The sequence below is a fragment of the Centruroides sculpturatus genome, unplaced genomic scaffold, assembly GCF_000671375.1.
Source record: "Centruroides sculpturatus isolate CEXI.00-Female unplaced genomic scaffold, Cexi_2.0 scaffold19, whole genome shotgun sequence".
Classification (NCBI taxonomy): Eukaryota; Metazoa; Arthropoda; class Arachnida; order Scorpiones; family Buthidae; genus Centruroides; species Centruroides sculpturatus.
The window spans coordinates 1,474,805-1,499,669 of NW_019386694.1; the positions used below are offsets into that span (position 1 = coordinate 1,474,805).

General features: G+C 27.1%; 2 protein-coding genes across 6 annotated transcripts in view; one reads left to right on the plus strand and one right to left on the minus strand.

Moving 5' to 3' along the window:
- The window catches only part of LOC111615585 (KAT8 regulatory NSL complex subunit 1-like), a 103,862-nt gene extending 87,211 nt beyond the window's left edge, over positions 1 to 16,651 (minus strand). Inside the window, exons 1-4 of one of the 3 annotated variants that reach the window (XM_023356987.1) lie at positions 16,513 to 16,651; positions 16,218 to 16,296; positions 2,504 to 2,666; positions 968 to 2,388 (exon numbers count right to left, since the gene is read on the minus strand). In XM_023356987.1, coding sequence (XP_023212755.1) covers positions 968 to 2,043 — 1,076 coding nt within the window. In that variant the 5' untranslated portion in view covers positions 2,044 to 2,388; positions 2,504 to 2,666; positions 16,218 to 16,296; positions 16,513 to 16,651. Of the gene's footprint in view, positions 1 to 967; positions 2,667 to 9,400; positions 9,417 to 16,217; positions 16,297 to 16,512 lie in introns of those variants that run through there. The other 2 variants (XM_023356988.1, XM_023356986.1) reach the window with 2 other exon arrangements.
- A 1,256-nt stretch (positions 16,652 to 17,907) lies between these two features.
- Positions 17,908 to 24,865, plus strand: part of LOC111615581 (ATP-dependent zinc metalloprotease YME1L1-like) — a 56,637-nt gene continuing 49,679 nt past the window's right edge. For all 3 annotated transcript variants that reach the window (XM_023356981.1, XM_023356983.1, XM_023356982.1), the window contains exon 1: positions 17,908 to 18,122. In XM_023356981.1, coding sequence (XP_023212749.1) covers positions 18,087 to 18,122 — 36 coding nt within the window. In that variant the 5' untranslated portion in view covers positions 17,908 to 18,086. The remainder of the gene's footprint in view (positions 18,123 to 24,865) is intronic.

The following is a 24,865-nucleotide window of genomic DNA, read 5'->3' on the forward strand; positions in this document are numbered from 1 at the left end:
GAAATTGGTAATAATATAATCCATACAAATATAGAAGTATTGCATTTTATACATTGAGATATAGATATAAAATATATAAAATGAAATGATATACCTTCATAATTCATAATAGGATTTTTTGATAAAAATATTTTTTTAAACATAAAATTTTGAGATTTATAAAAATATTTTTATAGAATTCTATTTATATATAAAAATTATTTTTAAATTTTAAATTTTGACATATAAATTTTATTGTTAGAGTTAAAAAAAAACTTAAATATTTAAATTACTTTTTATTTTTCAAATAAAAAATTATTCAAAGTAGTTATTTTAAAAGTTAAGTGATTAAAAACATATTTATTAAAATATATATCTAAACTTTAAAAAAGAAAAAACCAATAAAATTAAATACTAATTTTAAATTTATTGATTAAATAAAAATTAATTCAGTAATGATGATTATAATAGGTTTATAATTTACCTTAATTATTTTAATCTTGATAATCATTAATTCTTAAAATAATATATTATATTATATTATTTGTACTTATCCAAAATATCTTCTCTTTTAATTAAACGAAAATTGAGACAGTTATTAAATAATCTCATAAATTATTAATCAGAATTATTTTCTCACTGTTAAGTTTAAAAAAAAAGAAAGACAAGTTTTTTTTATTTAAATTGTAAAACAATTTAAAAATAAAAAAATTTCCTAATGCAAAAGTGAAATTTACTGCAGTAAAGCTTGAAAAATAAATCAAATGAATTATTAAAATGCATTTTTCATAATATATAAAAACAAAATTTTTCAAAAAACTTTCTTTTACAATTTAAAATTCAATGGAAAAAAATGCTATTTTATTCATGGCAAAATCAATAAATTTTATGATCTTTAATCATATAAAAAGTATGACATTTTTATTCTTATCTTTACTGAAATGATCATATTTTAAATCAATAACAGTTAGAAATTTTAACTACTTACATTGGCACTTGATAATTTTTTCTTCTGTCATCGATATCCTCGTATTCGTCACAACTTTCCCCGCCCGAAGAGCTTTCGGTAGCATCCGAATCTATACCTGATTCAAGATGTTTCAAATTGAAAAGAAGTGTACCAACTGTCTGATTTATTTCCACACAGTCACCGGGATCAATTTTTCCATTGCTAACATCGGCAGTATCATTCGAAATCGGTTCTATCGGCGGCGATGTCTGAAAAAGAATTCCGTGTTTTTCTTTCATATAATGCACTTTTTTCTTCATTTGAGATAATGCAACGGATGATACTTGATTAACAAATTTGTTAGACGAGTATGTAGGTTTTTGCATCATTTTCATTTTCCTGTAACCTTCTTGATACTTATCCAGTTTGGTCCTGCCATATGAAACAAAAGAACCTATTTCGTTACTCACATGTAACGCAACGTTTTGCATTTGCAAACAACGAATCTGCCTCATTAATCTCAGAGTATTATCCTGTAATTTTTCTAATTTTTTAGTGGCGTTATCCCACTTTATCTTTTCTTCTAATGCACACGGTTGTTCAGTCTTGACATTTCTCTTTAAGTCCGTGTCTTCGACAACTTCTCCATTTATTTTTGGAGCAAAGTCGGCCACTTTCTTATCGCCGTCAGGACAATGCGTGTTTTTAGAATGATACGCGGGCACATTAGCGTGCGCCAGCTTTTGCATCACCAGTTTTGAGAGCTCGCAGACGTCCGAAGTACTCTTTCCCTGACTCTGTTTTCTCGAAAACTTGTATTCACTCTCCAGGTTCTCGCCATTGTAATTGGAACCATCGTTACACCCGTTCAACACAGAATCACCATTAAGCCGCAGGATCTCCTTGGCACTTATAAAGCTGTTTAATTCGGCATCAGACTTACCTATGCACATATCGGAAAGATGATATTTAGGATTTATCTCGAAAGGAATGTTGCACGTGTAGCGATCACCATTATTTTGAGTGAGAGCTGGGTTAATGATGGAGGTAGAATTGGGTGAATGGGGCAACTTAAAGTTGTCCTCCTGGTTCGTCTCTGTCAATGCTGGTGCCATGATAACAAAACAATCAATAATAGTTTAGAGAGTGGTAGAGGAAATGGACACGGTGCATTATCGTAACTACATAAAAGATCGTCTGCTTGTACGACATGCACTAACTTGTTAGTTGACGAATGGCATTATTTTTTTAACCATCCTTTTTTAAAATGCAAAAGAAGAAATATAACATTGGTGGAGACAAACGACGATTTTATCATCCGAGCAACCCGATCGACGTCATAGCTCGTGCATCCCGCCAAAAACTGAGCAGAAGATCCGACGTCACAAGAAGCGTTCGTCTAGGAGTGGCCACACAAAGAACCAAGCTGACGCATACGAATTTATCATATTCGCTCTTAGCTTAAAAATACAAATAATTTACTATTATCCATACATAGCTTAATCTTTCGTAAATCCGCTTATTTCGTTAAATATATATCGATTTTACGCGTTAAAAAAACCAGCGAATTCTTACCCAGACGACGATTGCAGCCGACTACATAAACACAATAAAGTATTTTTCACCACATTGATCCGAGGAAGTGACGTCATTACTGCAGTCCTCTAACGCCTATTTGCTGATTGGTCGGAATCAGAGGTGGATGTTCTCTTATTCCTATTTGTGTGAGTTAAAATATCTAGAGGACGAAAATGACTTTTAATAATAAAAACTTCGCTTTAATTTATTTTAATTTTATTTCTTAAATAATTACAACGAATTAGCTTAGTTATTATTTTAAAAGTTTAATATTACAAAACGTGTATTTTTATGCATTAAAAAAGAAAACAAAAAACAATACACTGTTATTACACTTCACAATTAGCAAAATTTTCATGTTTATATAATTTTTTAAAATTTATTTTTATAAGTAATATTTTTAACATTTATAAAACTAAATTTTAAACTAGTTTTTTTAATTGCATTTAAATTTTTTTTAGTATTTATGACTTTATAAAACTTTATATACTGCACGCTGTTTTACGTAATGCGTTATTATAAAGGACCGCATTATTATTAAAAATTGTTTTTTAAATTATTAATTTTTAAATTATTTATAAACTTTAATGCATTATTTGAATCTATATTTAATTTTTTTTAACGAACAATATTTTTGTAATTTATATATTTATTATTATAAGAGTTACGTGTGTGAGTGGAGTTGGGTATCAGGCGAGTCATTTAAAATAGTCTATCTTATAAAATATGTCATAAATTTGTCACTTTATATTATTTATTTATTTGAGAATGTGAGTATATAACAGACGTGAAATGAATTTTTAATGATAAGATATTACTTTATATAACATTAAGGATTTTTATCATATTTAACTTTGCATCGACGTTTATGAACTGTACTTAAAGTTTTAAAAGACAATGCTGACAGCTTATAATTCGTTTTAAATTTAATTTGAAATTAAATAAAAAAAATTAATTTTATAAAAATAAAACTTTTATTCTATTGAAAAGATTAAAAAAACACACAAAAAAATTTATTCAAAAATTCATTAAATATTTATAAAAATCTACATTAAAAAATAAAAATAAAAAAAAGTTTATTTTATTAGAGTTTGAATATTAAAGCGAAGGTTTTCGTGGAAATATTGAAGAATCCGTATCTCTAGAAAGGAGGTCATGGGGGGCCAAAATATACACCTTTCAATATTTATCGATTAAATCAAAAAATAAACGAGTGAAATATGTTTAACTGTAGCTTAAGATGAATTTTTTTTAGTTACACAAAAACTATTTTCTGTTACATTTATTTTGAATTAATTTCATTTTTCTGGAAGCAGTTTTCTGAGACACGATGCAATATTTATCTATTGATTGGCTAAAACGTTCTTTAATAATTTACAAGCAAGCTTAGAAGCTATACCAATTTGTGCAGTTAACTAAAATTTTATTTGTGAACAACTAATTTAATATAATTACTAATAATTTATATAAAACTAGAAAGTAATCAACAAAAGAGAAGATTTCTAAAATATTTTAAACAGGATTTACTTTCTTTTAAATTGCATTTTTCCTTAAGCTAGAGTTCTTTCGTTTCAAGTAACTAGTCTTAAACGGGAGAGGGCTATTTTGAGGTCAAATTTTACTATTTTATTGTTCGCGAAACTTAAGTATTTACAAGGCTATTTCGTCTAAATATCGTGGTATTTAGTTTATATTTTATGCGTGAAAAATTGAAATTACTATACAACAAATTATTGTATAAAGGAAAGTTGGATCTTTTAATAATGACTAGTTTTAGGCGGCTTCTTCTTTGTTTCCATTACTTAAACCGGCTCTGTTTACATATCGTGTAACAAAAATGTTGAGTCAGTCGTCAAAGGTACCGATAACGATCCAGATTACTGGATATAATGACGTATTCACTAGGAAGCGTCATTAGAACATTTGGGATGAGCGTAAATATAAGCTTGGGTCGCATTTGAGTTTAATATCCTTTTAATTCTATCTTTTATATGTTCAATTTAGCAGTAAAAATTACTTAAACGTTTTAACATTACGTTTAAATAATATTTTTTTATTTAAAAATGCGTAATCCGTCAACAAATTGTTCTCATATTTTTTACTATCCAAAGTAAATTTTACAGTATGTTACCGAAAGAAGGGAACAAAGCAATACTATATACAATAGAACAAAAGCAGAGGAATCGAAAAATGTAGTCGTATTATATATATAACCCAGAAACACTATTGTTTCTCATAGACATAATTTATTGTTGAAACAACTAAGATATTTAATAAAATTAATATGAAATATTTTTAATTTTACATTAATTATTTTTATTTATAAATTTAAAAAATAAACATAAGTTTATAGTACTGGTGTAAAAATTTAAATGCTCTAATTAATTTACTTCACTAATTAATAAAAATTACTGTAAAATCTAAATAAATATGTTCTGTTTAGAGTAGAGTAAAAATAAAACATTTTAACCTAATAAAATTGTATGGAGGGAGAAAATTTAGATACCATCTAAGCTTTATATGTCTTCCAAAGACTTTAAGACGAAGATATTTATCTTCTTTAAGCATGAATACTCAGTAATAAATTGATAGGATACTCAAGACTTAAGGAGTAACTGAACTATATCTAATAATGTTCCAGATCAATTATATTGACAAAACTATACTAGAGATGTTTTGGATCACCGAATTCTGTAAACAATACTTTTTAAATGTACCTTTACATTGTGAAAGGATTTAAAAAAGGGGAGGAGAAAAACAATCTTCGACAAGTGGTTAATTAACAAGACTGACAGCAATATTTGCATATTTTTAACTTTAAAAATGTTTTAACGGGTTATAAAACTTTGAAACTATATAAGATATTTAAAAATAAACTTTCTAATATATACGATGTCCTAAACGTCTCTTTCCTCTTTTAAAAAGTTAAAATAATTATCACTGTGATTTAATTTAGCATTTGTGGCACTTATCCCAGACACAACTGAGAAATCAAGGAAACAATATTAAATAGTTTAATACATCGTATTAAAAACTTGAATGCTTTCTTTTAAATAAAATTTCGAAAAATAAAATTTAAATTCTATTAATCTATAAAAATTAACTTATAAAATATTTAAATATATTTATTTTTAAAATTAAATTATTTTTATTTGAATTTAGTTTAATGTTTTATTAAAAATTATTGAAATTTTAAAGGGAATACTTTATCTTAATTAATTTACTTTACAGATAATTAAAATTTAAACGCACGAGCTATAAAAATAATTGTTAATTTTTTTTATAATCTAAAATTAGTTGAATAATATACTATTAAACGTGAAAATTTATAATACAATGCAATTAGTATTCATTATAAACCTGTTATGATGATAATTTTTAGTATTTTACTAAAATTAGTACTAAAATTTATAACTTTATTTTAATAGACGAAAATAAATTATATTCTTTATCCATGACAAACAACTAAAAATTCTCAATACATTTTCTAAAAGAGAAAATGTTTTTTAAGCTGTTTCACATAATGGTTAAATTGGCCTGAAAACATATTTTTAAAACGCATTTATATTTAAGTATCATGCAATTATTTTCCATTTTTGAATTTTCAAACAACTCAATTAACTACAGAACTTAAAATAAATAAATAATTTCTCATAAATTATTTTTATTTTCTAAATTTTATTAAAAATTAAACATTTAAAATTTTTAAAGCACAAATAATAGAAATTAATTATTAAAAACGTTTTATAATTTTAATTAACTATAAATATCTTTTATATTATACGTATTTAATGCTTTAAATTATCATGATAGCTAATTAAAATATATTTTATTTTAAAATATAAAAAAGAAACAAATATATTCTTTATTGCATTAACTAAATTTTTTATTTTAGTTTTGTGCAATAATAATAAGTAAATAAATAACTTATAATACGTGTAAAAATATATTTGCATCTTATTATATTCTATGCTAATTTAATTTATTTGAACAAGATTTTTGATATATTAATATAATATATACAATACTAACACTTTGCACAATAATTTAGAAAGTTTTTTAAAAAATTACCATATAAAAAGGTATTTTAAAACATTTTATTGTTAGTCAAAATTTAATCTTTAAAAGGTAAAATAAAAATATAACAAATAAAAATCTTCCTAAATAAGTAATAATATAAAAGTTGTTATATGTGTTATATTAAATTTTTAAAATTACCCGGGTATATTTTATTTTTAATACATTTAAATTTTATAATAAATCAATACACTTCCTTAAAATTTATAGAATATTTAAATTTTATAATTAAATTTAATCATAATAAAAAAGTATTTTGGTGCATTTTTATTTGATTTTAATTTATAAATTTTTAAAATTGATTATATTGGATTTACTGAACTTTTATAAGTATTTTATATTTATTTATATAAAAAAGTTTAATGATTTGAAATATTTTTTACATAAAATAACAAGAATAAACATTATTATTTTTTTACAGGAAAAAAAGGCAAATATATTTTATTCACTAGAGAAATATTAAATTAACTAAATCAGATATTTTTCTCATTAAGTTATCGTTAATTTAATTACGTTTGAGAATGAAAATTTATATAATTAAAATTTATCTATATTTAAACATTTGTAAATTGTAAACAGAAGGTTAAATATTAAAAGGAAATAATTTTAAAATGTATTTATTTATTTTAGAAAATTGATTTTTGTACATTTGTTTTCTACTTTTTTTAAAAAAGAAAATTTGAAGATGAGGAAAAAATGTAATGAAAATATAATCAATATTTAAATTCAAAACTTTTGTTTTATTCTTTATTGTTCATATATGATACTGAAATAGTAAAACAACGAAAATTTATAGAATTAAATATAATTTATTCTATAAAAAAATATTTTTGATTGTTGTTTAAGGCATTAGCAATTGATTTTTAAATTTTTGAGAATTAACGCTTTATTATTTTTTTAGTATTATTTTATTTATACATACGGTAGATGATGTCATTCGTATCTATTTTTATCGGTATTAACATCAATTTATAGCTATTTGGAATAAAAATATATTAATGGGATATATGGCATAATTTATTTTCGGGCCCTCTTATAGAGAGTCAGCAGAACTATTTGGCTCGAGCCTCCTTTTACAAGCCTCAAAAACATTTATTACAAATTATTCATTCCATTGCAATTCTTGTGTATTAAGAAAAAACTTTTATTTTTCCAGCTATTAATACTTAAAACTACAATACAATTTCTTAAATGCTGTTTTGATTGTTTTTGAACACATCGAGGGCCTTAAAAAGTAAGCGGCACTTGTCTCTTTGGACAACTGACAGACACTGTCTATTTGGTTTAAGAAAGTGCATTATGTTATACGATAACATAAGATATTACATTAAAAAGTGTTTATAATTATAAATTAATTTTTAATGATCACAAAAGCTACATCATTTACTAAATTTAATTTCTTATTATACAATTTTTCTATAGGTGAAATTACGACGATCTATAGCATAATTTATCATCGTCTAATATTAGCGTGCTATTACATCATCTTGAAAACATCTGATTTTCAGATTGTGTAAGAAACACATGCTGTTGTATCATCCTGCGCATATTCACAGCTGCATGGTAGCTGTGTGGATATTCATCTGCTAGTACTTCCTATTAGTTTTTAATCGATAGCGATACAGTATACTAGTCTTTGGGTTTAAAAAAAAAAGTGATAGGGGAAGAGAGGAATCAGTTATTATAATTATTGTATAAATATGTACACTGTATATATATTTTTTAATTGGTGAACATTAAAAGCCATATTTAAATGCCATAACTCATTCAATCCTTTTTTAAAAATAGTAATACAGTAGTAAATTATTCTGAATATAAAATATTTTATGATAACTTTTTTCCGAAACAGCTTAGTTCTTTTAGAGTTATTGTATATAGTTTAATAAATACTTTAAATTTTTATTGACATCTACAGTATATATAAGCTTATGTACAGTACCTAAAGAATCGATTTAAGATTATTGTATCTTTTATAAAAAATAATAAATTCTGTATTTATATGTTTTATGTTATTTTCTTGAAAAGATTTAATCAAATTATTATTGATTTTTGAAGAATAATTTAATAATTTTTCTAATAACACTATATTACGAATTCCGAAACGATTTTATTTTTTATTTATAATAAAGCACATATACAATTCCCCATAGTTTTCTATCTTTATAAAGTAAAGGTTTTTTTATTATTAAAAATTAAACGATTGGCAAAGAGAATATTGTTTTAATTTAATAATACAGAATATTTATTAATCCATTATTGTGAAATATATATATTTACAGTTACATTAATTATTTAATTCATAAATAAATAAAATAATTAAAATTGTTTATAAAGTATAGATTAAGATGAATAAGGAAGCTCTCTATTCAATTGGAATTTTTTTTTTTAATTTTAATAGAATAAATTAATTTATATTTCAACATCTGTCTCTGTACTCTGCAACAACCTGTCCATTAAACATATCTAATTTTAAAACTAAATTAGCACTACTTCTTTTATATTACTGATTACTGGGTTTTCTTTTTAATGTGTAGGAAAAAAAATAAACTTATCAAGCATTTTAACATCAATATTAAAATAATTATAGCTTATTTATTTATTTTTAAAACCATTTTTAACTCAATCACCAAAAGTTTAAATATGTAATAAATTAAATGCTTTTTTCCAATAGCTGTTAAATTAGATCTTCAAACATAAATTCTGAATGACATTAAAAAATAAATTTATAATAATCCTTAAACAAATTTCATAATAATCACTAGTTTTGATGATTTTTAATGGCTAGAGTAACAACATATTCTTGTAAAAATCAATCACCTTCTATCTGTTTCTCTTGATACAGCATAATTATTTAATAATCTGTGTAAGTCTACCGTATTTTTAAAAATGTTATTGATGCAACTAAAACGATAATAAAGATGATTTGAGAACAAAATTTTGAATGCAATTGTAGACAATTATTTATTGTGACAGCGTCACAATGCCGGGCTGCAATTTCTAATCATATTTTTGATTTAATTTAAAATATATGCTCTCCACCTCAAATTAGTAGTATCTTGCTCTTGTACACCATACTTTTCCTTTAACACTAGAGTCGTGCCAGTCATCTATCTAACTCCTTTTAAGGTAATAGATTGAATAGAAATAATAAATATAGTTAATCGGGACATTCTGCCCCTAAGGTTTCCATAACTGGTCTCTTCTTTCATCTATCTAACTGCGTTGTCGAGATTAAGGAAAGACGGATGGAAGGACTACAGTGGGAATTTATAGGTCTACAATTTTTTCAAATTGCAGCTCAAAAAATTTAAAGCACGTTAAAACAGATTTACTATTATTAGCGATTAAATATCGAGAATTGTTATTTTTATTCGTTTTGACAATGTTTACAGACACGTCGATTTAATATCATTTTTTGCATTTTCTTATAAAAACGTAGGAATTATGTTATATTAATGTAAAAATGTATACTAATCAAACAAAACGGATTCATCGAAGCTCTTATTGATAGAATTCATTAAGTAAATCTAAGCTACATTAAAAATATATATACAGTATATTAATTAGAAAAGTAATACAATAATATTCTTCAATTTAACTTTTACGAATTCAATAATGATGTTTCAGCCATAATAAACTTTTATTAGATTTATGTCTTATATAATGTAGTCTACTGTATTATGGCTGTCCACAGTGAAAACGTATTATGCTCCATAATCTGAAGAGTGTCTATAGTGGAATCTCCATGTTAGAATCAAAATTCTCATGAATCAGAACCCTGAATCTTATCACTAACAAATAAAAATGATTTGAATTTATTGCAAACATATTTTTATTTTATTTTCATTTTTGTCTCTTTTTATCCTGTGGGCTAAGAGGGTCATTTTATCATACTCCTAGTAAGTTCGAACAGATCCACAATGGTAGCAATGGATAAATTTGAAAATTCCTAAAGTTGATCACCCGGATTCGATCCTGAGTTCTCTCGCAGCGGATGGCGTCAAATTTTTATTGTTATAAATATTTATTTATCAAAACTTCACTTTTACAAATACGTGTTCTTGATATTCAACAAGATAGCTTCATATAGCATTCAACATTCCTTAACAAGTTATCTTGTTAAGGAATGTTGGACAATAATCCTGTCTAAAATTCTTACATAAAAATCCTTATCTTCTTGTTCATTAACTTTAATCTCGGTTACTAAGAACTAAGAAGAAAAAGAAAAGCAAATTCTGCTTCAAGGAAGGATAGAACTCGACTTTTTCATGTTGAAATTAGCCTTTCAAACTGTCAATTAATCCAAAAGTTGCCTTGTTCTACATCTATTATAATTAAATATGCGTATTAATATTTACATAATACAATAATACCAATTAGAAATGAAATACTTTATCTTTCATTTAAAAAAATAAATAAATAAAAAGAATTTATAATTTGTTATGAATATAGACTTACAATCTTTCAACTTGCGGTATCATTATAGAGTTTTAATGGGTAATATTTGTTGACTTTGTTTACTTGTTGACAGAGTTGACTTTGTTTTTAGGTATTTATTTTTTTTACTCCAGAGATTTAAGAAGCTGTTTCTAGACTTTCTGATTCGGTTAATCAACTTTTTTTTATGGCTAGTGATTTTCATGGTTAAAGTAAGAATGATTAAAATAATAAATAATTAAAATGATAATATAACAATTATTTTCAATTGATATAGAAAAAAATCTTCTGTTTTTCCATGAATATCTCTACACTTTGGTGAATAATTTTTCTTGTTCAAATTACTGCACTCATTTGTTTTCTATCAGTTATTATATAAACTTTACAATTTTTTGAACCATATTTTCTATGAATTTGATAGAAATAAATTCATTTTTAATACGTAAAAAAATAACATTTATACCGGCACAATAATTTTGTATAGTTTGTTTTCGTGCTTCATTTTATTTTATAGAAATATAAATTATTTTTTATTAAGCAAAGTCAAGCTTGAATGCATATAAACAATTTAAACCCAATTACTGTATTTGTGTATTTCATTAATATATTTGTCACAAAGTATAAATTGTTTGCAATGTTTACCAATTAATAAAATTGGTAACCGTATAATTTTTCATGTAAATATGAATCGAACAATTTAAAATAAATTAAAAAATATAACGGAAAATTTCTGAAATTTCAACTTATTACATAAGTAGTCTCCAACTTTCGGACGTAATACATAAAGTGTACGAAAATCGAACACTAGAGTTTCACAAGGGAAGTTTCATTCTTAGAACTAAAAAAAACAAGAAAAGAAAAATCTCTTATTACGATAGAAAAAGTTTTAGTTTTATCGTGAATATATTATAATGCATAAAACATTATTTAAAACAATAAAACCATAATTTAAACAGAAAATAAACAATAAAAGTTAAGTTTCATAATGATTTTGATTATTGTTATCGAAACCAAAACTGGCAGTAAGAGACACTGTATAACTCGAAATTTCTGTTAGTTGAAAATGCACAAAAATCTGAATTTGGCGGACGAAAAGGATACTGTATTAAAGTATATTATGTATAAAAGAACGAACTGTCCGAAAGTCAAGGACTGTGTTGTATCGATAAAATTCCAAAAAAGTGATCTGAACGAAATTTAATTTTCCTATTTAGTTTAATAATGTATCATAGAAGTTAAATACGTTCTTTTTTTATTGTATCAATGGTAACAAATTTACTTAAAACTACGTACTGATTAAACCTAATTAAATACTTATTTTATGGATAACTAATATTTTAGTACACAATTCTTTAAGTACATTTCTTTAATTGAAAATTAATTTTTTATTTTCTAGTTGTACACAATTAGGAAACTATAAATAAAAATGTCTTATTTATTGGAACTACATTACAATTTTTTACTTTGCTGCCTTCAATCAAAATCAGTAATCTGTTATAAGCAAATCATATGATAAATTCTTTCTTTTAGCAACCGCAGTATTGTACTAACCGTGCACTGGTGAATTTTTTCTCGGGTGACTGTTTAGTCACAGTCGTCGTCTTATCGTCGCAGACTACTTAAATGATCACGCGGTGAATAGCGAGGTTACGGCCGAAGTTTTCAACGCAAAAACGTGAACGTCGGACGTTCAGCGCCGCCATTCTGTAAGTCTAGAAGTTTGACAATAGCGTTTGGAACGTAGCGACGTTCACGTTTTTGCGTCGAAAAATTTGGCTGCAACCTCGCTATTGACTGCCATCCCAAAACTTATGTTTAATTTCATCATTCGTCAGTATCTCGTAGAAAGCTGTCTGATAACAAATGATAGCGAACCAATACAAAATAACCAGAGATTACCTCCAACAACAAATCCTCCCGGGCGACAAATTGAAGCAAAACACACAAATGTATAGTATATGGCAGAAACGCAGAAATAATCCGAATGTTTTCTCTGAGGTATATCTGAAAAGCTACTGATATATACACAGAAGTTACTGATATATTAGGAGCTCTGTTAGCGGGACTATTCGTCAGAAAGGATTTCACTGTCGGGTTGTTGTTAAGTTAAACTATGCACTGCTACGCGGTGCCGTTGAGAGCGTTGCTAAACTCATTTTCATGAGCCAGCGATCTTCGCAGCTGTCTCACTGGTTCGAGGTTAAATCTGCAGCGCTTGTTTCAGTTGCTTTTCTCCAAGGACTATATACTACAAGGATAGCCAGATCCCTATTCTACAATGTTAGCCAGGAATGCCAAGTTAGTGACGTCATGTAGAGACCTGACCTCTCTGTTTACATAGAGCAGGGTGTGCACGTGTTTAGTTTTCGCTTTTAATATTCGTCCAATTTTGTGATTAACGAAGTGATTTATTTTAATATTTCTGTAATTGTTTTATTTGACTAAGTTTTTTATAAGGTAAGATGATTTAAATATAAGTCATTAAATATTTAAAGCTATATTTTTATGTTAGGTGAAGAACAAAATGCTGAGTACTAGGTGTGCTGTGTATGGTTGCAATAATAACCTTCTTTTTTCAAATTGGAAGCAACCTGTTTACATCGGGTTTGATCAAAAAATGACAAGAGAAATACTTTTAAAATTAATAGCAGAACTTTATTTACTATCGTATAATGTAGTAGCTTGCGTCAGTGACTGTAGTTGCAGTAACATAAGTTTATGGAAAGAATTGAATGTGAATATCAATGAAACGTTTATTATGAATCAATTATTATTATCAATGAAACGTATATTAGAGATATAAATATGTGGTTCGACATTTTTAATAGCTATGCACCAAAAGGTTCTGTTCCAAGCAAAAATGGATATGGTGTAGACTTGGAATTACAAGAAGAACATTTAAATAAAATGATAAAAATAATCTCAACAATGAGAGCAAGTGGAAAAAATGCCCTCCAAATTTTCCAGAAAGGAATGATAATCTCAATGAAATCGCTAATTGATCTTTTTCAAGATATGAAATCGACTTTTGATATAAAATACATCTGCACTCACAATTTAAATCAAGATTGTCTGGAAAACTTTTTTTTTTAAAATAGAAGCCGGGGTCCTAATGAACATCCAAGCCCATTAAATGCTATATATAGGATTAGATTGATTATTTTAGGTAAGAATCCTGGTATTTTAGAGTCAAAAGTAAATACTACAGATCGAAGACAAGAGGAATATATTATACCCAAAGTTTTAGAGAAAGCACATGTAGAAGTATCAAGTGAAAATACAGACCAATATACTGAATGTAAAACTACTTTTTCTTCAAATAAATCTTCAGGAAACTCTACATGCAATCTAGACTTTAACACAATCTCTGAAGAAACTTCCTACGATGCTCTCGAGTATATAGCAGGATATTTTGCCTATAAATATAAAGAAAAATACCCAAACTTAATTAATTCCACTAACAAAATTAAAAATCATTACAACTATAGCATTCCGTCATGGGTGCAACATTTATCTTATGGAGGGCTTATTAAACCTACTGATGAATGGCTAGCAAAAATTATAGAATGGAATAAATATTTCGAAATATATCACGATGAATCGTATAAAAAAGGCCCCGGAGTTGTACAGAATTAGTCAGTGGAAACAGTTTTACCTTTTACTTTAATAAAAGATTTTTGTAAATTAAGAACTATAATAAGAATTAATTATAGAAATCTTAAACAAGAAAACTATAAAATATTGAAAAGAATGCCTTCTGAAAATGGTGATTGTCGAAAAAAAATTAAAAAGTTAAGTAAAATAATCACATATTAAAAAATATAGCTCATTAATTTGTTAAATAAATATTACACAAAACACTTGTAAATTTATTGACGTACAGTACACTTATTAAATCCGAAAATTCTACAGTAGTTTACATTTAGTAGTAATTTAATAATTAATTAAGAACTGATTTAATATTTTATCGTATTTTGTTATTTAAAAGGTCTGTCATGTTGAAGTAGAGGGCTTGCTGTGACGTCACATAGATCCAAGGTCATGCTAACAAATATACGGGATCTGGCTATCCTTGAAGTTTAAAGTCCTTGGCTTTTCTCGCTGCAACAAGATGGCTACCTCCACGGTGGAAATGTGTGAAGTTGATTTCTTATATGATGTGACAATAAAAGTGTGAGGTTTTGATCACCTTGATTTGTTATTCTGTTTGTACTAATTTTTCTTTTAAAATACTCATTAGTAAAATAAAATATTTGACAAAACTTTTATATTGAAGATGTTTTACTATCTACTTTATGCTGCAGAAAGAAGCTGCTTACATTAAATTTAAATCGTTAATTTTACTTCTCAAAGTCTTATATCACAAAAATGAATTACTTTTAAAATGTTTCGAATTAAATAATTCGCAAAACATTTTAACAGCTACGCCGAGATCCACCATTTTTAAATTGCAGCGCTACTCTGCGTGCAATGTTAAAACACCTTTAGCAGTGAATTTAACAAGGCATGTATATATAGCTTATTACATTTTGTCGCAAAAGTGCGCTACTATCGGTGTCAGTTTTACGCAAATTTTTCTATTTAATTTTGTGTATACTATATTTAATACAGTAATAATTGACTATTAGTGAGACCCTGGGCTGGGATGAAAAACATTCTTTTAACCATATATGCAAACAGAAACGAATCTTGATCTTCGCGATTAATTAAAATTAAGGGAACTAAATTATAAAAGAAAACGGGAAAAATAAAATTACAGTATTTTAATATTAAAACCACATGGTAAAAAAGGAAAAAAATTAGTAAATGAGATTCGCCATGCGGTGTTTCCGCAGTGTTAATGTTTAGTAGTGTTATCCAATCGGTCACTGGTAGACTTAATTTACTTAATTTAGGAGGAGATCAGTTTAATTATTTAATATAAACTCGATTGCAATATTTGAGAGGTTTCAATTTTGTATGTTAACAAACACGAATGATGCATTCAATCTTGAGTATCATTCAATAGATAAAAATATTACTGATGTCATAATTAAGTAGTTGTGTATAAAACTTTATTACAATTCATTGCAACATATTATTAATTTTTGAAAATATGTTATAAGATTGGTCTTGCATAGATAACAGTAATTTTCTGTTTTCAATTTAAAAGTCTATAAAATCACTCAATGAAAAAACTAAAATATAATAAACTCACTTTATGACCTAATTAGTTCATGGAAAAACTTTTGTAAAACGAGGGTCCACTTTATGTAGTCTATTGAAGATATAAGACCCTGCAGATAAAAACTATAAATTGTTACTAAATGTTAAAAACACATATAGTATTTTAATTAAACATTATAATTAAATTGTATAAATTGGTTAAAGTATAACTTTTATAAAATTAAAAAATAAAATTTTCCGTATTTTCAGAAATTGCAGTGTTCTAAATGCGCGTATTCAATATTTTAATCAATGTAAAAATTAATTTGTAATAAACTAAGACTTACACGATTCTTCATAATTTTGAATAGATGTAATAATTCTAAACAAGCAAATTCGAAACCTAAACAAGTTGAAGATTTCCGAAAATTATGATGTAGAAAAATTACAGAGAATCAGAATCAATTGATTATTTATTCAAAGAAATCGCATGCGATTATTTAGAATGAATTGCGCGACTCGAAGAAATGAAATGATAATAGAATCCATTCAAATGTTTTATTATTTCGTGTGTTATGCAACTTTTGAGAAATATTTATAAACATTTTTTACATGAACACGTGAAAGTCTAACGAATTTAATTAAAAACTACAAATCTATAAACGAAAGATTACGCTAAATTTCTTATCTTAAAGTTAGAACATTAAACTTTTCAGATTTCAAATAAATAAATACAAAAATATTAAACCGCAGTTATGAAAAAGTTAATCAGAAAAAAATATTTACATCTAAAACTATAACCGACCGATATGTAGACGCAAAATACCAGCATATACTCGTAAGATTGATCCCAATTTTATCATTTCGGGTAACTTGATCCGTTATAGAATTGACCAGTATAAAATGAATAATAATAAACGATTTAACGACCCGAATTTTTTATGATAAATTATGAGGATTTATATTTTATGTATTCGAGTCTAGAACATTTACGATGGAAAGATACTACTTTTTTGTTTTGATTCCTTCCGTCCAATTGGCATCAAGATGGCTCTTTTTCCATACCCATCTTGGGTTCGGCTAGGTCTACAATGGTGACGACCGGGTGATGAAGGACGGAGCCCGATATACTCTGAACGGATCACTCACGAAAAATTCGTGATATTTTTCGATCACCCTGATTTGATCTCCGGTCCCTCAGTAGACTTTACCCGCTAAGCGAGTAAGGCCGAATACATATACATTGTGATAAAAAGTCTGCATATATGGCTCCAACAATATATTATTTACATATTATTTTATTGATCAAAAATCTATCTTTATAACTATTTCTATATTAAGAAATCATCAGATCGATAAAAAGAAAACCCAAACTTAAAATAACTCCGATAATAAATCGATAGATAGAATCCCTGGGAGGTTTCTTAAATTTTTGATTTTTTTAAATAATAAAATTAATTTTTTGTAAACAAGTAAATTATTTGCAGTTATTAAAAATTATTATAAATACATTATTTCATATTACTTAAGATTGCGTTTAAAAAGAAATATGCAATAGTTTATAAAATTACATCATATCAACATGATTCATTTTGATGATATATTATTCATAAATAATTTTTTTTTCTAAAATTAAATTATAAAAGTTTAATTATTTTTAATATATTAAATGAAACTTTTCAAAATTATATTTTAAAATAAATAAAATTTTATTATTCTCAGATTAGTAGGTGGCTCTTTTTCTGCCCATCCGAGTGATCAACACCATCTTCTAAGTTTTCGTTATCGGTTTGATGTTCTTTTTACTGGGATGATATGATATTTGTGAATTACCGAGAAAGAAATAATACATCTTAAATCGAAAATTAGTAATTACGATATATATATACATTGTACTATATGGACTTAATTGTACAATTCAATGTTTAGCCTTAGTAATTCAATTTGGCAAATTCAGGTGAGATCTCTTACGTGCACGTTATAGTATGGTTGTGTTATGATTCAATTATTATTACATAATTAGAATTGGTATTTGATAAGATCAAGCGTTTCATGAAATTTATAATTTAAACTATGAAAAGTTGTGAAAATCAAATTAGTAAATTCATCACAATCTTTGCTAATCTTAAACAGATTTTAATGGTATGAAAGGAGTTCTTGAATACAATATGAATTCCACCGATAATGCATAATGAGAATAAAGAGAATCATTCTAAATCCTGGTTTTTGCTATGAGGAAAACCATATTGTTAGATAGCAATAACAGTCTATTTATTAGTGGTATTGTGTACAGTATATATACTTATATTATAGAAAAGAAATGCAGGAAATACATTGGTTCCTGATTATCCAAGTTCCGATTATTTGAGGTTCCACTTTATTGTAGGCCAGCCAAGTGGTCAAGGTGGCAGCATACCGCTCTTGGAGACCCAGGATCAAATCTGGACAGGTCGTAAAATCCCCAGGACTTTTTTGGGGGTGATCCAATCCCTGAAAAATTTGGCCCGTGTCTCTCACCATCTGATGCCTTGTTGTGGAACTGGCTGAACCCATAATCAGCTTGCTATAAGAAGCCCTCTTAGTGCCCACAGGGTGGAAAGAGCAAAAAAAAATTATTGTAAGCAAACCTGTAAGTGAACATGCTACTTTTTTTATAATTTGTAAAAGCTTTGCTGTGAATGCACGAAGAATATAAATATTGAAGTACTTTTAACCTTAACTGTACTGATTGGCTGATGCTGAGGTGACATTTTTAAAAACTCATTCTGCTCTATGGGACCTAAGAGGGTCTTTTTTCCTTGTCTGTCATGGGTGATCTGTCCTCACTGTCCTTATTGTGGGTCTGGCCCATAGTAAAAACTGAGGGACAGAGTCTGACATATCTGGAACAGATCACTCATGAAAAATGAAGCTAAGGTGACTGTGGAACATTGAGCAAAGTAGGGAAGAATTAAGGATCATACTGTTTTCCATAAGTGAAGAACATATCAATCTAAAATAAAAGACTACCTTTTAAGAACTGGACCTACTAAACTGAAACATGACCTCCATGCTAAAAGTGAAAGTACTGGCCATAGATAAAAAAACTATCAACAGTTTTGAAGTTTCATCCCCGAAAGAATGGTAGCTCCTAGACTTTTTGGCACGGTGAAATTTCACAAACTGGGTTGACCCTTATACTAATGTTAGAAAAGTCCTTTGTTCCTTATCACACTAGAGTGAGCATTACATGCTCTTCTTATCTCATTAGGTTTTAGCTCTGATTATTCTATCAGCAGCTACAGTAGAACCTTGATTATCCGCCCTAATTGGGAACTGGGGTTGGTCGGATAATTGAAAAGTCGGATAACCGAAAAGTATGAAAAAATCCATTATTAGTGTAGTATATTATTATATCCCATGTAATTAGTATATTAGTATATCGCTATTAACCTATTTTGCGTTGAATTTTCATCAATGTTAAGCTTAACAAAAATTTTTTAAAATAATAATCGTCGCTATTGTATCGTTAAAAATTAGAAAATTAAGCTTTGTTTAAATACTGGCTCCCTTTCATGGTCGAATGAGTGTTGCCAGCTAAAACACGTAAAAATAATATTAAAGTAGCCAAGACATAGCCAAATATTGTAGCGCCACATCACTAGCGGACATTTGAAATTTGCCGACTAGGACGGTCGGTTGATCGGGGGGGCGGATAATCGAGGTTCTACTGTATTAGACGTCATTAAAGCCCTTACAAAAGCCAAATGTAAGCAAGCTGACACAATTACAGTGCTTGACTATGAGAATTTATTTTCCCCTAACTTGGATTCATATGTGCACTGGCAATTATGTGACAATGGTCCATAAATTAGTGATCTTTCATGTCCTTATAAGAGCAGTAACACTCGTCTTTACCTATTCATAAACAGCAAGAATTCTACTACATCACTTGAACAGCACTTTCACATGGCTTCTCACTCTTGGTAGTTAAAGGATTCATTAAAGGGTATCTAAGCAATCATTGAACCTGCAAGTAGGCCAACTGAACAAAATAGATATGTAATAACAGGTAAATTTATGACTGAATCATTGTGCCTTACACTGAAACTAACATCTGTTTAAGCATTAAACAGCTTTCCATAATCATGCAACTACTAGGGTTGGACAAAGAGACATTGATAGAAAGGGATGTGGCAGGAATTTATATAGTCTGCTTGGAGAGCCTGTATATAAATTTACTATATGGGGTGTACTTACAGAATGTTAGGAAAATGTGTGAAGGAGCATTATGTATTGATTTGTAAGAGTAATCAACCATGAACACTGGGCCTTATGTAAAGATGTACAGTACAAGTCAACTGGAAGAATCTTTTAGTTATTAAAGAATGGTTAGATACAATTTCTATCAGATTGGTAGAACAGTGTTACTTACATTTCTTATTCTGCTCCATTAACATTATTAATACTTAAGATTCATTAACATTGGACTCAAAATGAACTCACACAGCCCATCTTATTAATAGTTTCCTTGCTGGATTTAATCAGACTCAACCTGCCATTTGAATATCATTTATACACTGCTGTTTTATCATTTAAATCTAAATTATTTTTTTATATTTTTGTCTATAATAATAACACACATTTTCTTGTTAATTTTGGTAGTTTTATTTGTTAAAAAATTTGGAATTTATAATTCTGTTTGTTTAAAAATGTTTGAACTGACACATCTTGATAACAAACCATGTTCTTGTTTGAAAGTAGAAATGAAGCTGTTCTTTTAAGACAACAAAAACATTTATAAATAAAATAATTTTAGTAAAAATAATAATCACGTAGATAACTATTGCTTTATTCCAGTAAACTGTTACAAATAACAAATGTTTTCAAATTGCTTGAGTGCCCTGATTCCATGTGTTTCACTTAGAATGCTTGTTTTATTGCTTTCTACATTTGAACTTGATTCAAAATTTAAATTATTTTGGACATTTACACAATTTAAATTTACCAAATTAAACTTCACAATTCTATATAATTATATTAAACCCCATCATCATTCAATTGAATTATAATAATAAGCTTTTTTTCTTTGAATTATCATAAAAAGCTTTCCAAGCACTTCATAACACATCTGTCTCTCTCATATTAATGAAATCCTTTTTTAAGGCTGTTTTAAATATCTGCAATATCTCCATAACTATATTTCTTCTTTATTAAAACTGCTTGCTCAAGTTTATCTTTAATTCCTTTTCCAAGGCATATATGGAAAGCATTATTGTTTGTATCCTTTTCTCAATATCATATCTGTGTTCTTTAATCCTGCTGCTAAGAGATCTAAGATTCTGAGTTTTATTATAAGCATTACAACTATTGATAGCATGGAAGTCGGTCATATCTCAACAGATTACCTGTAGTGAAACCTTAATGTGGAGCAGAAAACAGTGATTTGTCTAAGGTTTGTTAACTGCTTTTTGCTAAAGAGACTTATCAAATGTCTCATGTGTTGCTTTTGTTGAGTTATTGGAAGAACTAAGAATAGGTCTCAGTTTGTGGTTCCTATGTATATCCTTTCCAAATCTGTCATCTGTTAATGGTATGCCATAAATTCTAGGAGCCCTGGTTCAATCTATGGTGTCTTTATCATTTTGCAACATTTGGTATAATGTGCTTTCTTCTTTGTAGTAGATTACTGGAATAAAGCAAAGGTTATCTATGAGATTATTATTGTACATTTTTCCTGTTTGAATTTTTTTTCCTTTTTTAATTAATAATTTTGGTATCCTGAAGAAAGCATCACTGTTATTATTATTATGGTCCCAAGTTTATAGTTTTAATCAACATACAACATTGATTTTTTTCTATTTTTATAAACTAACTAGCTGCAAGGACCTGCTTTGCTGGGTTTTTATTTGTATGTAATATAGTTTTTTGTATATATATAAAAGACTGTTTTTCTAAGTAATCTAGAATCTAGCTGCAAGGACCCGCTTTGCTGGGCAAAAAGTAACGATAGTGAAGATTAAGATAAATACATTATAGCTAATCTTACCCATTTTCACAGAATGCAAGAATTAGGTCCCCCGTTTCCAAACTAATTAGAGAATTTTTACGTTTAGTGAAACGAAGTATTTTCAACGTTTCTGGAACATTTACAATCGTTCTATAATCGAACCAATATTCAAATTTTATGTTCAAATTTAATTCGAACAAATTCGAACAAAACATTAGAAATAGAAAGCCACTTTTAGCCTCATATCTCCCGCACCCTTATAGCTATCAAGACGCAACCACCCCTATGCATGAATGGAGACTTGGGGCTACCACCACATACAAACACCATTCACGTGCGATGTGTAGTTTTTGCGGAAAAGTGAAATATAGGGACATACATGTCCATTTTTATATATATATATATATATAGATATAGATAAAGAATATATTTTATGAGCTGAAATAAGAAAGATGACTTTATTCTAGATCCAGTTTAGATCCTCTATTGTTTAGGTGTACATTACATGGTTTTATCAATTTTTAGATAGACAGTATTTATAAATTTATTACAGAAATAATTGATGATAAAAATTAAATTAATGGTTTTTTATTTATATAATAAAAAATCTGATTATTAATAATTTCAATAAAATTTTTAGTTGAAAATGCTTTAGTTTCTGATTACTATATTTTTAGTTGCCATTCATATTTATTTATATAGCAGTCTTTTCTAATTAATGTTGTTTGAAGTAAAAACTAATTTTTGAATAAAGATGTTTAATACCAAAGTGTATTGATAATTGCTATGCTTATTATAGATAAATAATTGTTAGAATTGATAATTTTTCCTGCATTTACTAGTATAAATGTAAGTTGTATTTAAAAATATATTACAATAAATACTAAAACAATAATTAAACTTTCTACTTAAAACAAAGATACAAAAATTTAAGGGAAATAAAATGCACTTTGCATGAAATTTTACAACTATTAAATTTCTTTTACTTTATTATGATAATTACTGCATTTTTGCACATGTATCCCATAGATTATCTGTGTTTAAAAGACAAGGTGTATGGGTGAAGCTAATGATATATGCCAATTTTATGGAGCCATTGCTCCATATAAAGCAGTTAGTATTCAGTTGGAGTATACAGGACCTATAAATGGCTGATTTAGGTACAGAATATATGATGGGGTGGATTATGTAAAGGTTTTATTTTCATTCTAGCAATTTTTTGCAGGGTATGTGCCATTACAAGTTATATGCTACCAAGTGTAATCCAGCCAACTCACATTAATATGAATCACGGGAAACAGTAGTTAGTTTGCTTTATCGAAAATTTTTATTAATGATTTTTTAGGGTCAAGGTTTTATAATTTATTGAGTTAAGGATTAATAAGCAATCAAAATATCTAAACTATAATATTTTGAATTAATTTACTAAATAAAGTTACATAAAATTAAATATATTTACAATGAGCAATTATTTATTGTGATATGGACACAATGTCAGGTTGCAATTTCTAATCATATTTTTAATTTATTTAATTTAAAATGTATGCTCTCCATCTCAAATTAGTAGTCTCTTGCCCCTGTACATTATACTTTACCTGTTAGCAATAGAGTCATGTCAGTCATCTATTAACTCATTTCAGGAGAAAAGTTTTGAATTGAAATAATGTGATTTCCAGTTTGCATTGGAAATTTGTATATAGGTAATAGAGGGCCTCCTGCCTCTAAACTTTCCATTAAATAAATTAATTAAAAATATAATTGAAAATTGCAGCTTGGCATTGTGATGATGTCACAAATAGTTGCTCATACTATTTAGAATCTAACCAGAAGTTAATCCACTTATATATTAATTTTAGCTTAATTACCTTTGATTAATTATAATTGATGATTACTAGCTCCTATGATATTTTTCAAATCTTTCAAAATTGAATTAAATTAATTCAGATTTACTAATGAAAATTTTCCAACTGATAGAAATTAAATTTCTTGTTAAATAATTTACTGTATTTTCCACCTTGTAAGATTTACTTTATTTATTTATTTTTATTTTTTTCAAAAATCATCATACATCTAATAAGGTGATGGCAAAGTTGGATAAACCTAAAATGTTGTAGTAATTGGTATTAGATAAATTCTGTGGTTTAATCACAATCGTCTTTAGACCAGCTAGAATGAAAAAACAAAATTTGGTGTATCCATCTCATTTGTTTCCCAGTACTGAATGAACACACTGTATACAGTGGTACCTCAGGATACGAAATTAATCCATTCCTAAACTGAGATCATATCATGAAATTGTCGTAAGGTGAATCATTTTTCCCCATACTATTACAGGTAAAACCAAATAATTCGTTCCAACATGAAAAACACACTCAAATTAAAGCTAAGTAGTACATTAAAAAAAAACTATAGTAAGGAAAATGCTGAAAAATGCATTTTGTAGTTGTAAATGTATAAATAATCATAATAGAATAATAATTGATAAAAAAATGTAGTTTTATTTGCACTTTACCTTTGAGGATAGACGACGGTGGAGGTGTAAACTGATGGCAGAAGAGAGGGAGAAGAGAAATGATACTAAAACTTAACTTGCATAACATAATGTAACAATAACTTAAAAATAACTTAGAAAAGATAAAAAAAAAATTAGTGTTGTTTTATATATATATTTTTAATTTTTATTCACTGCTTTTTGTTTTCTTTCCTTCACT